The sequence below is a fragment of the Alexandromys fortis genome, unplaced genomic scaffold, assembly GCF_014885135.2.
Source record: "Alexandromys fortis isolate MF-2015 unplaced genomic scaffold, M_Fortis_MF-2015_v1.1 scaffold_273, whole genome shotgun sequence".
Classification (NCBI taxonomy): domain Eukaryota; kingdom Metazoa; phylum Chordata; class Mammalia; order Rodentia; family Cricetidae; genus Alexandromys; species Alexandromys fortis.
The window spans coordinates 1,232,128-1,245,095 of record NW_026068145.1 but is presented as its reverse complement, the minus strand read 5'-3'; the positions used below and the strand labels follow the sequence as shown (position 1 = coordinate 1,245,095).

Genomic DNA, 12,968 nt, shown 5'->3' with positions numbered 1-12,968 from the left:
GCAGGTGTGTGCAGAAATACAGATAAAATATTTTGCAATAAATCACGGGTCTACTATGAAACTCCATTTCCGGTTTCATTTTATTGTATAATTGCATTAAAGCCTAGCTGAAAAAAAGATTAAGAGAAGTGAATGTGTTTTTAACACATAGAGTATAGATTGACTACCTATAGTATTAAGAAACACATATACAGGGCTGAGCGTAGTGGCTCATGCCTTTAATCCCAACATAGGAGGCAGAAACAGGTGGATATCTGTTTGAGGCCAGCCTGGTCTACAGAGTGAGTTCCAGGACAGCCAGGGCTGACTTGGGGGCTGAATGAAAGGGCCCTGTGCTTTGTAATGAGTAAGTACCCTGCCCGCCCTGAGCTAACACTCCAGATATTCTTTTTTTCTTTCTTTCACTTGAGGCAGTGCACTGTATTACGTGCTCTCAGACGTGCTCCTGCACTTTATCTACCAAATGAAAAATAGGAAGTGCAGGCTCCTTTCTAGAGTTTTGTATGAAACTTGATGAAAGCCCTTTAACTGGTAAAGTAGACATTTTTAAGTGGATTTTTTTGTTGTTAATTTCTAGAAACAAAAATATAAAATACTTATGAATAAAATCTTTTATTTTAGTATCATTTAAAGTAGAAATTACATTTTTTTCATTTCTCCTGCACAGGCATTGTTCTTGAAGTGGGACCGTATCCTCAGGGTTCAATTATAAAATCCAAATTAGGGTATAAGCTTTCTAAACAAAGGACACAGCTGAAAATTGCACCTGGCACCAATCCTAACTTTTTGTTTGTCCAAAATTGTCCTTAGAGCTCAGGAATTTTTAAGATAGTCTAGGGAGATTTCCTTATACATGCTTTATAAGTGTATTGTCCTTTCTGGGCAATCTATTCTAGATCGAGTCCAGATGCAGCATTTTAATGCAGACATTTTAGCCTGGATAAGCTGTCTGTCACTAGCCTTCACTTTATCTTGTAGTGATACCAGAGATCTCCTTTGTTCATCTGATTTGGCTAAAATAGTTACACCAGGCAAAGATCCTGGCAATTGAACCACCTCAGATGAACCTTACAGAAATTGGTTCATTAAATCTTTGTGTATAAGACAGGCACAAAATGTTTTCTATTTGTAATTATTTAAGGTATCTGGTAATTTGTTATCATACCATTTTCAGGCTTCCATTTCTCCATTAGCTTCCAGCTAAATTGATAACGTTGAGCCTCAGCATTGTCATAATCATATGCAAATGTTTCTATTGTATAAATTTCTCCTGCAACATGGGTAGCTTCCCAAGTCTTGGCCTGAGGTGCAGGCAGTCAGCTGCCATTTCATGTAGGCAGCTGTGTTTGTGCAGTGACCTACAGCAATATGGCCAGAACCCACCATCACACAAAGCGAATGTCAAAGTAGGAGGCAGAGGTCTTGATGCCAAGTGTCTGATAACGACCATGGTAAACGTGCTGCTTCTCCACCAGACCCCATGTCATGTCTGACCTGCTGCGGCTTCTCTCTGATCATTTCTTCAGTTATTTTTTCCTTTTCTTTTTTGCGATTGCCCTTTTTTCAGCACTATTTTATGCTGTGATTGTCTTCTCTCCTAGGAGAGTATTATTGGCTGTTTTATCATCCTAAGCATAATCTGCTAGAAGAGGATACCTTTATTTTTACTTTTTAGTACAAATTTATAAACACACCCAAATTGTACTTCTGTAAGTTTCCAGGCTAAGTGAAAAATTGCTTCTAACTAAAAATAAGGATATTCTTTTACTCTGCCTCACACATCTGACCTACTTTCTCTAAGACTTCAAGAACATTCCAGGAAATCATAACTACTTGTAACAACACCGGGGATGACTTATTTTTCTCTAATTATAATGAAAGCATTGGGTGTTTTTTTAGTATATACAAAAATTTTTCTTTCGTGTATTATGCTGGGGTCCGCGTGGATTCTCCCAGTACCTTTTGAGTGGGCCCTAGGGAATCATTACATGAAGTAGGCTCTGTTATCTTTTCCAGCTAGGAAACACATAGGTGGTGGCACACACAAAAAAAAACCATTCTTAAGGTTGCAATTAATTTTAAGTTCAAGTACATTGACTATGCATCTAGTTTCTATAGATTTGTTATTAGATTCCTTTATATTCTATTATTTAATTGCTGATACTATTCTCTAAATTTTTGCCTAGGTCTGTAACCAGTGATGAAGGATCCATGAATGCATTCACAGGAAGGGGGTCACCTGGTAGGGGTCAAAAGACTAAAGTCTGTACCACACCTCCATCTGGTCATGCTGCGTCTGGGAAGGACTCAAGCAGCAGATTGGCTGTTACAGACCCCACTCGGCCTGGTGCCACCACCAAAATCACCACCACCTCCACCTACATTTCTGCCTCTACACTTAAAGTTAACAAGAAAACCAAAGGGCTCATTGATGGCCTTACTAAGTTTTTTACACCATCACCTGATGGTCGCAGATCACGAGGTGAAATAATAGACTTTTCAAAGCACTATCGTCCAAGGAAAAAGGTCTCTCAGAAACAGTCATGCACTTCTCATGTGTTGGCTACAGGTACCACACAACAGTTAAAACCTCCACCTTCTTCACTTCCACCCCCAACCCCCATCTCTGGTCAGAGCCCCAGTTCACAAAAGTCCAGCACTTCCAGTTCTACCTCTGCCCAGAGTTTCTCCAGCCAGTCCAGTGAGCCCTCCTTCAGCAGTGTCACTAACAACAGCCAGCTGAAGGCTCTCTTTGACGGACTTTCTCATATCTATACCACTCAGGGACAGTCTCGACAAAAGGGACACCCGAGTTACACAGCACCCAAACGCATGCGTCGTAAAACTGAATTCTCTTCCACGGCAAAAGCTAAAGCCCATTTCTTTGGAAAAAGAGACGTTAGGAGCAGGTTTCTTTCTTGCTCCTCCTCTAGCTGGGGGATGACTAGAGGACATATTTTTAAAGCCATTGCTTACTTCAAGCGAACAACTTTTCTTAAAAAGCACAGGATGCTAGGCAGATTAAAATATAAAGTGACCCCTCAGATGGGGACCCCGTCATCAGGGAAGGGGAACTTGGCAGACGGAAGGATTAACCCTGATCAGGATGATGGTAAGCAAAAGGTGGAAGCTCCAGCCAAACCTGCGCCCCGCCCTTCCCCCAACCCCAAGAGAACCAAGAAATCAACTCCTGTCCATGACATAGGCTCTAGCTGTTTCTCTCTCCTCTTCACTTTCACACACATGCAGTGAGACTTTGACCTTTTTCTAATGCTGACTAAACCTCCAAAATGTTCTTCCAACTAATACTCTCTGGCCTTCTATTATTTATTTCCATTCGTAGTGGCACTAGGCACCCCTCCCCCCAGATGCTTTCCTAGCGATGCTTCTGGCTTTGTAGTCCGCATGAATAGCCACCGTTGTGCTTCTGCCGTGTTCTCTCCCGTGCTGCCTCTGTAGCCGGTACCACCTTTGTGGATGCTGGAGTGCTGCCGGCCCGGTGTTTCAGCTCTGCCTCTCTCTCTGTCCATTGCTTTCTCACGACAAAGTTCATCCTGCTTCCGTCTCAACAGAGCCTGATCTGTGATTCTGTGAAGTGTGCATTGGGTTGAGTGTGTTTGTGTGTGTATCCATCCACCTTAGGGAGGAAACCAATTTCAAAATTAAATCGAACAAGTTGGCCCATTACATTTGTTATCCTTTATACAACAAAAAGCCAAAAGATGTCATTTGGGAAAATTGGTATATATTATGAACTCAAAACTAATGACAGGAATGCTATAACTAGGCATAACTTATAATCTTGGTTGAAAAATATGTTTTGCTTTTTATTGTTCTTACTTTCCCTTGTATTTGTTATAAAACGATGGCAGTGATATTTGTACAATTGAAAATGTAGTTGTAGTAGGGAAAGAATTACTGTTGGATCTGTGAGCCGTACTTAGCTGTACAAGATTATTCCGCTCAGTGGAAAAAGACCCCTGGTTGCCCTCTGCTTATTTGGCACCATTTTGGTAAGATGTGCTGGTCATCCATGCTTCAAATCAGTGAATGCACTTTCTGCTGGTTTTAAATGACAGATACTGAACTTAAAATAAGCATCAAACAAGAAAGTACAGATGTAAATGTGATTGGAAACAAGGATGTTGTGACTGAAGAGGATCTGGACGTTTTTAAGCAGGCCCGGGAACTGTCTTGGGAGGTAAGGCCTAGATCACATGGAGCAGTAACCAGGGTTGTAAAGCTTCTAGCCATTACTTTGAGGCTATAGAGAATCCCCTCAATATCCTCTGTGGTTCTTTAATGTTTATGTCTGTCGTTTTTACTGTAGAATTTTCTATTCTTTCAGAATAGGAAAAAGACTCAACTGTTCTCACAAAGTAGACCAGAGTAGTACTAGTTATACAGATATAATAATAATTAGCTGGGCATGGTAGCACACGCCTTTAATCCCAGCATTTGGAAGTCAGAAGCAGACAGATCTCTGTGAGTTCTATGCCAGCCTGGTTTACAAAACAAGTTCCAGGACAACTAGGATTACATAGAGAGACACAATCTTAAAAATAATGACAATAACCAAAAAGATGACTCAGTGGGCAAAGGCACTCGGCTCTGCAAACCTGGCAACTTGAATTCAATCCCCAAAACCTGTGGTGGGAAGAGAGAGCCAGCTACCAAAAGTTGTCCTCTCTGACCTCCACAGAAACACAACATACATGTGCACACTCCCACACACTCAAACACAAAATAAAGAATAAGATGTAGCTTTTAAAAAGTTTCTAATAATTTTTTATAATTTTTTGCTCACACTGTAAAATAGCAATTTCAGTTTGTAACCAAAAAGCACATTGCTTCTGCTTCACCGGTACTTCTGACGCAAGTGGCCAGCCACATGAAAATGTGCCAGTTTTTAACTTTTTGGCATTGATGAGTAAAATGTGTTTTATAATCATTCGAAGTCATCTTTATTTTTACTGTTTAGTAATTTCTCTGAATGGTTCCTCTTCGGCTTAACTTCGGTTACTATCAGGTGACATGGAGAAGTAAGGCTATAGACTGCTCAGAGACATATTTACAAGTAATTGTGATTTTTTTTTTACTGTCAGTAGATAGTCATGTGTGGCCATTATTGATGGGTCTCTACCCTGCCTCTTCCCTTTGAGGAGATCTTGCTGCCCACAGTGGGCTTCTAGCTTGTTTTTAGCAGCATCCTGTCAGCCTAAAGACTTTTAGTTTTGATCTGAAGAACAAGTACATATTTTTATTCCTGTCCTGCCTTGACAGACCTTTGTGTTTGTTCTTCAGCTAAAGCAAATGGCAATCTCCCTCTTTGTTACTGTTCTTTGTCTACGGGGTGGGTGCATTCCTACATAAAGGTAAGGGACAGTAGTCACTACCTGAAAGACAGTGCTTACTCTAAAGCCCTTTCTTTACAACATGAAAATGCTTGTTTTTGAAATTACATTAATCTCTTTGTGGGTGAGACACATACCAGAGCCGGTGGCGCTGGTCTAGAGGTCAGAGGACAGTTTACAGGAATTAATTCTCTTTCTCCCTTCATGTGGGTTCCAGAAATCAGAGTCAGCTTTTCAGTCCTGGCGGCAAATGCCTTACCTGCTATGCCATCTCACCAGCCCCAAACTAGGGCATTTTTGTTCAAGAAATACTTATTTTCTTACATCAGTTGCTACGCTAGACACTGAGTTACCAAGCAGTGACTGCAGGCTTGTCTAGCTTACGTCACGGAAGGAGGGGAGGTAACAGGCATACACCACTTCACATGGCATAGACGAGAACTCACAGGTACTTCCCCTAGGAGCAGGGATCTGCGAATGTCTGTAGTGGGAGCTGCGCCATCTTGTAATGCAGGTTTGAATGCATTGCAGTCTATTGTTATACCCAGGTGTATAAATTTGGGATATGCTTGCATCATATTTATTACCTGTTTTTGGCGTGTCTATTAAGGGTATTATTTTGCATGCCTATTTAATTAATTAATAATTAAGATCTATGATACGATTGGGTAGCCTCAAATGACAAAGAAAAGATAATGTAAATGAAATACACTCTCATCTTGGTACCTGTATTTTACCATGATTTGTTGTTGTTGTTGTTTATCAGAAAATAGAGTATGAAAGTGGAGTGGAAGACTGTGGTCGGTACCCTTCAGTAATAGAGTTTGGAAAGTACGAAATCCAAACCTGGTACTCCTCGCCTTACCCACAGGAATATGCAAGGTACGGACCAAGCCTGGAGGCCAAGTAAAACGAAGGAAGCCGCTGGATTCTAAAGCAGGAAGATGATTTTGAGAGTAACCTAAGAACTGAGGATGTCCCTCAGTGGATAGATTGCTTGCCTAGTATGCCCGAGGCCCGGGTTCCATCACCTCGTCCCACATAAAACAGAGTGTGGGGTGCACCCCTGTAGCTCAAGCACTTGGGAGGTGCAGGCAGGAAGATCAGAAGATGAAGATCATCTTTGGCCTTGTCTCTAAAAAATAATGAATAAATATAACAAGCATTAATTTTGGTAGTCAGTTAAAAGTGTTTGCCATGTGCTTACTTTTGCTGACTTGTTTTTGTACTATTTGTGCATATTCCTTCACCATTAGGAGCCACAGCTGTTATAAATTCTCTTTGAATTTCTAGGCCATGCTCTCCATGTTTGGTTTAGGACAAATGCTGTCATTTGTTCTGTTATGTTTATGAAACCAAATCAGGAAAAACTAGTAGCCGTTTTAAGGCACTTCTTAGACTTCCTACTCCACTTGCTTTCTTCTAGTTACGGATGTAAATTTTATTTCTAATTGTTCATATTTTATTTTCAAGGTTTTTTTCTCAGAAATTTAGTATAATAGGAAGTAGTGGGTGGCAGGTAGCTTTAGGAGACCCTTCCCCCAAATCACTTAAAGCCATTTCTGACCATTTTATTAAAAAAATAAGAGAAAATAATGCCATCAGACTTTCTCATTTTTCTTGACCTAAGATTGACTAAGAGTGTCTTTGTGACCATATTACCCAACATTTTTTTTTACCCACATCAAGGTACATGGCATTATTAGAATCTCAGTTTTTCACCCTCACCAGCCTAGATTACCAAGTGAAATTATGTCTCAAAAAATAGTTTAATAAAAAAGAAAATCTGGGCAGTAGTGGCCCACTCTTGAGGCAGAGGCAGGCAGATCTCTGTGAGTTCAAGGCCAGCCTGGTCTACAAGAGCTAGCTCCAGGACAGGCTCCAAAGCTACAGAGAAACCTTGTCTCAAAAACACCAAAAATAAATTGTTTCAGGGCTGGAGAGATGGTTAAGAGCACTGGCTGCTCTCCCACAGGTCCTGAGTTCAATTCCCAGCGGCTCACAACCATCTGTAATGAGATCTGGTGCCTTCTGTCTGGCCTGCAGACATACATGCAGGCTGAACACTGTATACATAAATAAATCTTAAAAAAGAAAAAGAGAATCATAATTCTCAGTGGAAATGCAGCTCAGCTGAGATTTAATGAAGTGATGGCAAGGTCAGTAGAAAATCTACAGAGTGAGGACTTTGTCCACCTAATGCATATATATTGTCATGAGCCACTTGACACTACCTAGGAACCTAAATGTGTGTATGCATAATTTACTTATCTGCATAGTATGTGCATATAACTTACAGGGCCCGACTTAGAGGCGCTCTTCATTTGCTTTTATCTGGAAAGATTTAATGGCCAGGTCACTGAAGTAAATGTCTATAATATGTGAGTGAGCACACTCCCTTTGTTGTTGCTGTTTAAACAGTACCATTAGTTTCAGAAGGTTAAAGAATGCAAGGTTTGGGCTGGAGAGGTGGCACAGAGGTTAAAGAGCACTGACTGTTCTTCCAAAGGACCTGAATTCAATTCCCAGCAATTACACTGTGGCTCACAATCATCTATAATGAGATCTGGTGCCCTCTTCTGGCATTCAGGCATACATGCAGACAGAACACTGTGTATATATATAATAAATAAATAAATCTTTAAAAAATGTGTGGTTTGTAATTGCTGCATCATTGAGTGCAGATAACCAGGTTAAAGATATAATACTGCACAGACAAAAAAATAAAACCCACACTTTCTAACTTAAACATTAAAACAACAGTGGAATTGGTAGTAAACAAATGTGATCTTTCGACTGTCAGCCTGCATTGACTACTTTAGACCATATGTGATCAATTATATTATACATATGTGTATATACACCCACACACACATGTGATAAACTTCAGCTTTCTCACCCAAAAGCCACATTTTAGGACCTCTGCCTCATAGGTATCCAGATGATTTTAAAAATAGTAAGCTTACTTTATAAATAAAAGATTGTTATAAAGCCTGGCAGTGGTAGCACACGCTTTTAATCCCAGCACTGGGGGGGGGGGCGGGGGGGGGCAGAGACAGGCAGATCTCTGTGAGTTCGAGGCCAGTGTCGTCTACAAGAGCTAGTTCCAGGACAGATAAGGCTGTTACACAGAGAAACCCTGTCTTGAAAAGAAAAAAAAATATTGTTATAGATACAACACTGTACATTAACACTAGTAGAAATATGACTTTAAATCTATATTTCAAAAATATCCTTGGTCACCCTGAAGGGACAGCATTCCAAATTACTGATTTTATTTTATTTTTTAGGGTGTTGGCTCCAGGCATTAAAAATTTTTCTTTCCATAGGAATGTTCTAAGTAAATAGATGATTAATCACAAAGTAGTTAGAACACATTATACATTTTGTTAAATATGTTTTAAGATTTTTCTGTTTTTTTGGATTTTTATTTTTTGGATGCCCCCCACCTCTTCACTTTTTTTCCTTTAGAGTCAGGGTCTTACTGCGTAGCTCAGGCTGACCTCAAGCTCATAGAGATCTCCTTCCGCCTCTGACTTCCCACTGCTGGTGTTAACTGTTAATGGTGTCTACCACCACATCCAGCTCCTCTCCTGTTTCTGAAATGGCTTCAAAAGATTTATAGCCATTTGATGTCTTAGAGCAAACTGATGTAACAGTATGATCATCCTGATAGATCTCTGATTTTTTTAACGTTAACAGATTACCAAAGCTCTACCTGTGTGAATTCTGTCTTAAGTATATGAAGAGTAAAAAGATTTTGCTAAGACACTCCAAAAAGTGTGGATGGTTTCATCCTCCTGCGAATGAAATTTACCGAAGGAAAGACCTTTCAGTATTTGAGGTAAGCATATGTAAACAAAAGCATCATCTTTTTTAATCTAATATTCATAATTATTGATTGTTTTCTTAGGTGGTTTGTGTGTATTCAGTCTTGGCTTTGAAATTCACACCGATCTTTAAAATAGCCCCATGTTTTGGAATATTTAACTACATTAAGCCACATTTGAATTGATGAATTCCTGCCATATCACATTGACTTTTTTGTCTTTTCCCAATCCCAGTCTACAACAAATATATTCACCAGTAGATTTATGCTATCCTTGGCTCTTTGTAAATTCCACATCCTTCGGCAGGAGAAATGAGCTTTGTTTAGCAGCTCCTGCCAGTATCTGGCAAGTCCTCCCTCTTGCAGGGAACTGAGCAGCTGTGCGTGCCTGCTTAGAACACAGACACCTGAGTTCCCTTCCAGGGCTTGCCAGGGCAGATAGACCCTTCTGGTGAGATCCCAGCAGACGCGTGGCTTCTCCCCACCCCTAGAGAACTCCGCTGCTCACATGTCTGTCACTGTAGGTTTCTTGAAGGCATTTTGTGTTTTTAGAATTGTCTTAGCAGAGAAAGTCTTCGCTTTTTTTTTTTTTCTTCCCATCATTTAACCAGGCTTCTATTGTCTGTCTCAGGGATCTAGTTTAGCTGAGTCAGTCATGTGTTGAGGACAGCGAGCTTTCTCTTCCTTGGTACTGTGTGTTCACAGGGTGTCTGGGTTCTCGTCTCTGTTCTCTTCACTCGACTTGCACGCCTCTCTTGCCTTGCTTCATTGTTCTCTCTGTGGCCCATCCTGGTGTTGTGCTGTTTGCCTTTCAGGTTCTCAGATCAAGCCTGCCTTCTACAGCAGGCATGATGTCTTCTTTCTCTCAAGGCCGGTGGACTTTAGGGATCTCTTCTCAGAATGCTCAAGTTCACAAGTTTTGCGAGTGTTTGTTTGTTTTCCACAATACTGGTCAGGAAACTCTGACTGTGGTACATATTTTTTTTAAAGCCCCTCCCTGCACTTTCTAGCAAGTTTGAAGGGCAAAAGGAATTGTGTTTGAAGTTGCCCTATTCTCATTAAAGGCCAAGCATAGGCTTCTCAGCCTGAGTACTATTGACATTTCAAACTGAATAATACATTTTATGTGCACTGTAGGGTGTTCAGCATCATCCCACCTTCTACCCCTAAGTTGCAGTGGTGCCCCCACTCCATCCATTTGTGACAACCAAAATGCCTTCAGTCATAGCCACATATCCCTGAAAAGTGTGGGAAATTGTTCCTAGTGAGTTCCCTGATGCAAGGGAAAACGGAGTAGACTTTAGGGTGCCACTTCACCAGCCCAATGAGGTGAGGTACAGAGCTGCTCTTATGGAGCCTTTGAGCAGAGCCAGCTTTACTCTCCCTCCCTTACTCCTTACCTGATGTCTTAGATGCCTTCCTTCTAACCAGAAGAATATTGAAATGACTTTTCATTTTTTTCCCAGTCGGCAAAATGCATTGTTTGCCTTAAGTAATTATTAAATAAGTCAGCCTGAGTAAGCCCGTGGTGGAAGCTTAATCAGGAAGTCTTCTTGGGGCACAATAATCTGTCTGTTGGGCATGTGTTTGGGCAGCATAGAGATGTAAGTGGGTGTGGAATAAGTCCTAAAGCTCTGTTCTATCATTATGACTGAATATATCAGTTATAGAAAAAAAACTATTAGATATTTTCTATGACTTAAAAACAAGTAAATTTTTTATCACAAATTACTAGGGATTTTGTGACTCTTTTCTGTATCTGTTCCTTTTTTTATTTTCACAGTTGATCAGAGTTTGTTTCAGAGTTTTCATTTCTGTTTCTGATACACAGGTGCACATCTCCATCTTTTATATATACAATACAGCACCATTTCCAAAAGGACCATACTCACAAATACATCACAACTTCCTTTAATTAAAGAGAGAATTGTATTCTCAGTGCCTGTGCCTATATTTGATTATGTTGCTATGTGTGGGACTGAGGTTCTGTCCAAGGGAAATAGTTATATGAAATCTAAAAATAATTTGTGCATTATGAGAACCTGTATGGTCCACAGGAGACTTGAGAATGGTCAAGTACATTGTTAAAGAGCTTGGGTTAGCAAAGACCCATCTCCCCTAAGAAGTGTGTGGGGTCTAGTTGGCTCTCTGTTTCAGCAACTCACTGCATTTGATCAAAGAAATTGGTGTCTGTGCCTAGCTCCTGTCGGGAGCCGTCAGTGTCACAGCTTGAGTCTTTTATTTTGAAGAGAAGTAGACTGTAATCATGGTACTTACTATAGGTTGAAATTCATCTCACTCTCTCTGTAAGTATTCCCAACACAGGGATTTTATCTTCTCCAGTTATTTTTAAAATGATAGTTGGGATAAATCCAAAATGGAGGCCTCTGCTGTTAAGCCACACTTTTGAAGGATTGGAGTAATGCACTTCATTTATTTTATTTTTATTTGAAAATAACAGAAGTTTAACATACATGATAAAAAATTTGTTTCTTTAATTCAGTTTTATTTGGCTCCACTTTAAAACTAAGAGAACATGCCTGACAAATTTTAACTCAACAAATTTCAAGTGGAAATGACTTTTTTGCTAACATTGCTGTTTCTTGAACAAGCTTAAAGAGACTTTAGCTGTCTTGAATTTACCTTAACAAGAAGAAATATGGAATTCTGATTTTTTTTCAAGTAATAGCTCTATTCTGTTTAATGCTGTCTTTGTTTGATGGAGTATTTTAATATTATAGTTTAGGATTTAGAAATGAAATTATATACTTTTTAAAATTATATACAGAAGAAACAAATTTATATTCTAGTGGTATTTTTATGTTAAATAATGTTGTCTGTTTTTCTTTTGCTAGGTTGATGGGAATATGAGCAAAATTTATTGCCAAAACCTTTGCTTGTTAGCCAAGCTCTTCCTGGACCACAAAACATTGTATTATGATGTCGAGCCATTCCTTTTTTATGTCCTTACAAAAAATGATGAAAAAGGCTGTCATCTGGTTGGATACTTCTCTAAGGTAAAACACGAGCCAGCATGACCTTCATTTTCTTTCTCAAATGTTTTTAGTGGAGCCCAGTTCTTCGAACAGGGTTTTTTTTTATGACGATGATTTGAATAAGTGGCTTATGTTTCTGAAAACCTCAGCTTTTTGTTTAGAGCTCGTTTGAAAAGACAAAAACAAAACAAAACAAAACAAAAAAAGGGGCCTAGGAAGCATGTAAAGGACCCCCCAGCACCATGTGCTGTGCTCACTGTGTCTGGGTGACAGACATTTCATTGCCACCTTGTAGACTACTTAGTATCTTTAATTTCCATAAGCTGGTCCTTTTAAGTGGTGTCAACATGAGGATCTCTGTGATGTAGCATTTACAGCCTCAGTCTCTGACTCATTTCCTTCCCTCAGTCAGTGGTCAACAATACCCAGTATGTTAGAGCATCGGTATTTGTGGGGTGCTGAGATGGGTCAGTGGGGAATGGCCAGGACCCACGTGGTGGGAGAGAACTGGCTTCCAGAAGTTGTTCGTATGCATTGTGGTATGTGTGCATGCAGGTATCAACAAGTAAATGCAATTTAAAAATAAAACAACTCAGCCGGGCGATGGTGGCGCACGCCTTTAATCCCAGCCCTCGGGAGGCAGAGGCAGGCGGATCTCTGTGAGTTCAAGACCAGCCTGGTCCACAGAGCTAGTTCCAGGACAGGCTCCAAAGCCACAGAGAAACCCTGTCTCAAAAAGCAAAATAAATAAATAAATAAATAAATAAATAAATAAATAAATAAATCAAC

The 12,968-nt window shown here is 40.0% G+C and overlaps 1 protein-coding gene across 4 annotated transcripts in view; it reads left to right on the top strand.

The window, feature by feature from the left end:
* Positions 1-12,968, top strand: part of Kat6b (lysine acetyltransferase 6B) — a 192,544-nt gene that overhangs the window by 139,804 nt on the left and 39,772 nt on the right. For 2 of the 4 annotated variants that reach the window (XM_050126924.1, XM_050126923.1), the window contains exons 7-11: positions 2,187-3,112; positions 4,080-4,201; positions 6,121-6,236; positions 9,057-9,198; positions 12,039-12,200. In XM_050126924.1, the coding sequence (XP_049982881.1) occupies positions 2,187-3,112; positions 4,080-4,201; positions 6,121-6,236; positions 9,057-9,198; positions 12,039-12,200 (1,468 nt within the window). The remainder of the gene's footprint in view (positions 1-2,186; positions 3,113-4,079; positions 4,202-6,120; positions 6,237-9,056; positions 9,199-12,038; positions 12,201-12,968) is intronic. The other 2 variants (XM_050126925.1, XM_050126926.1) reach the window with 2 other exon arrangements.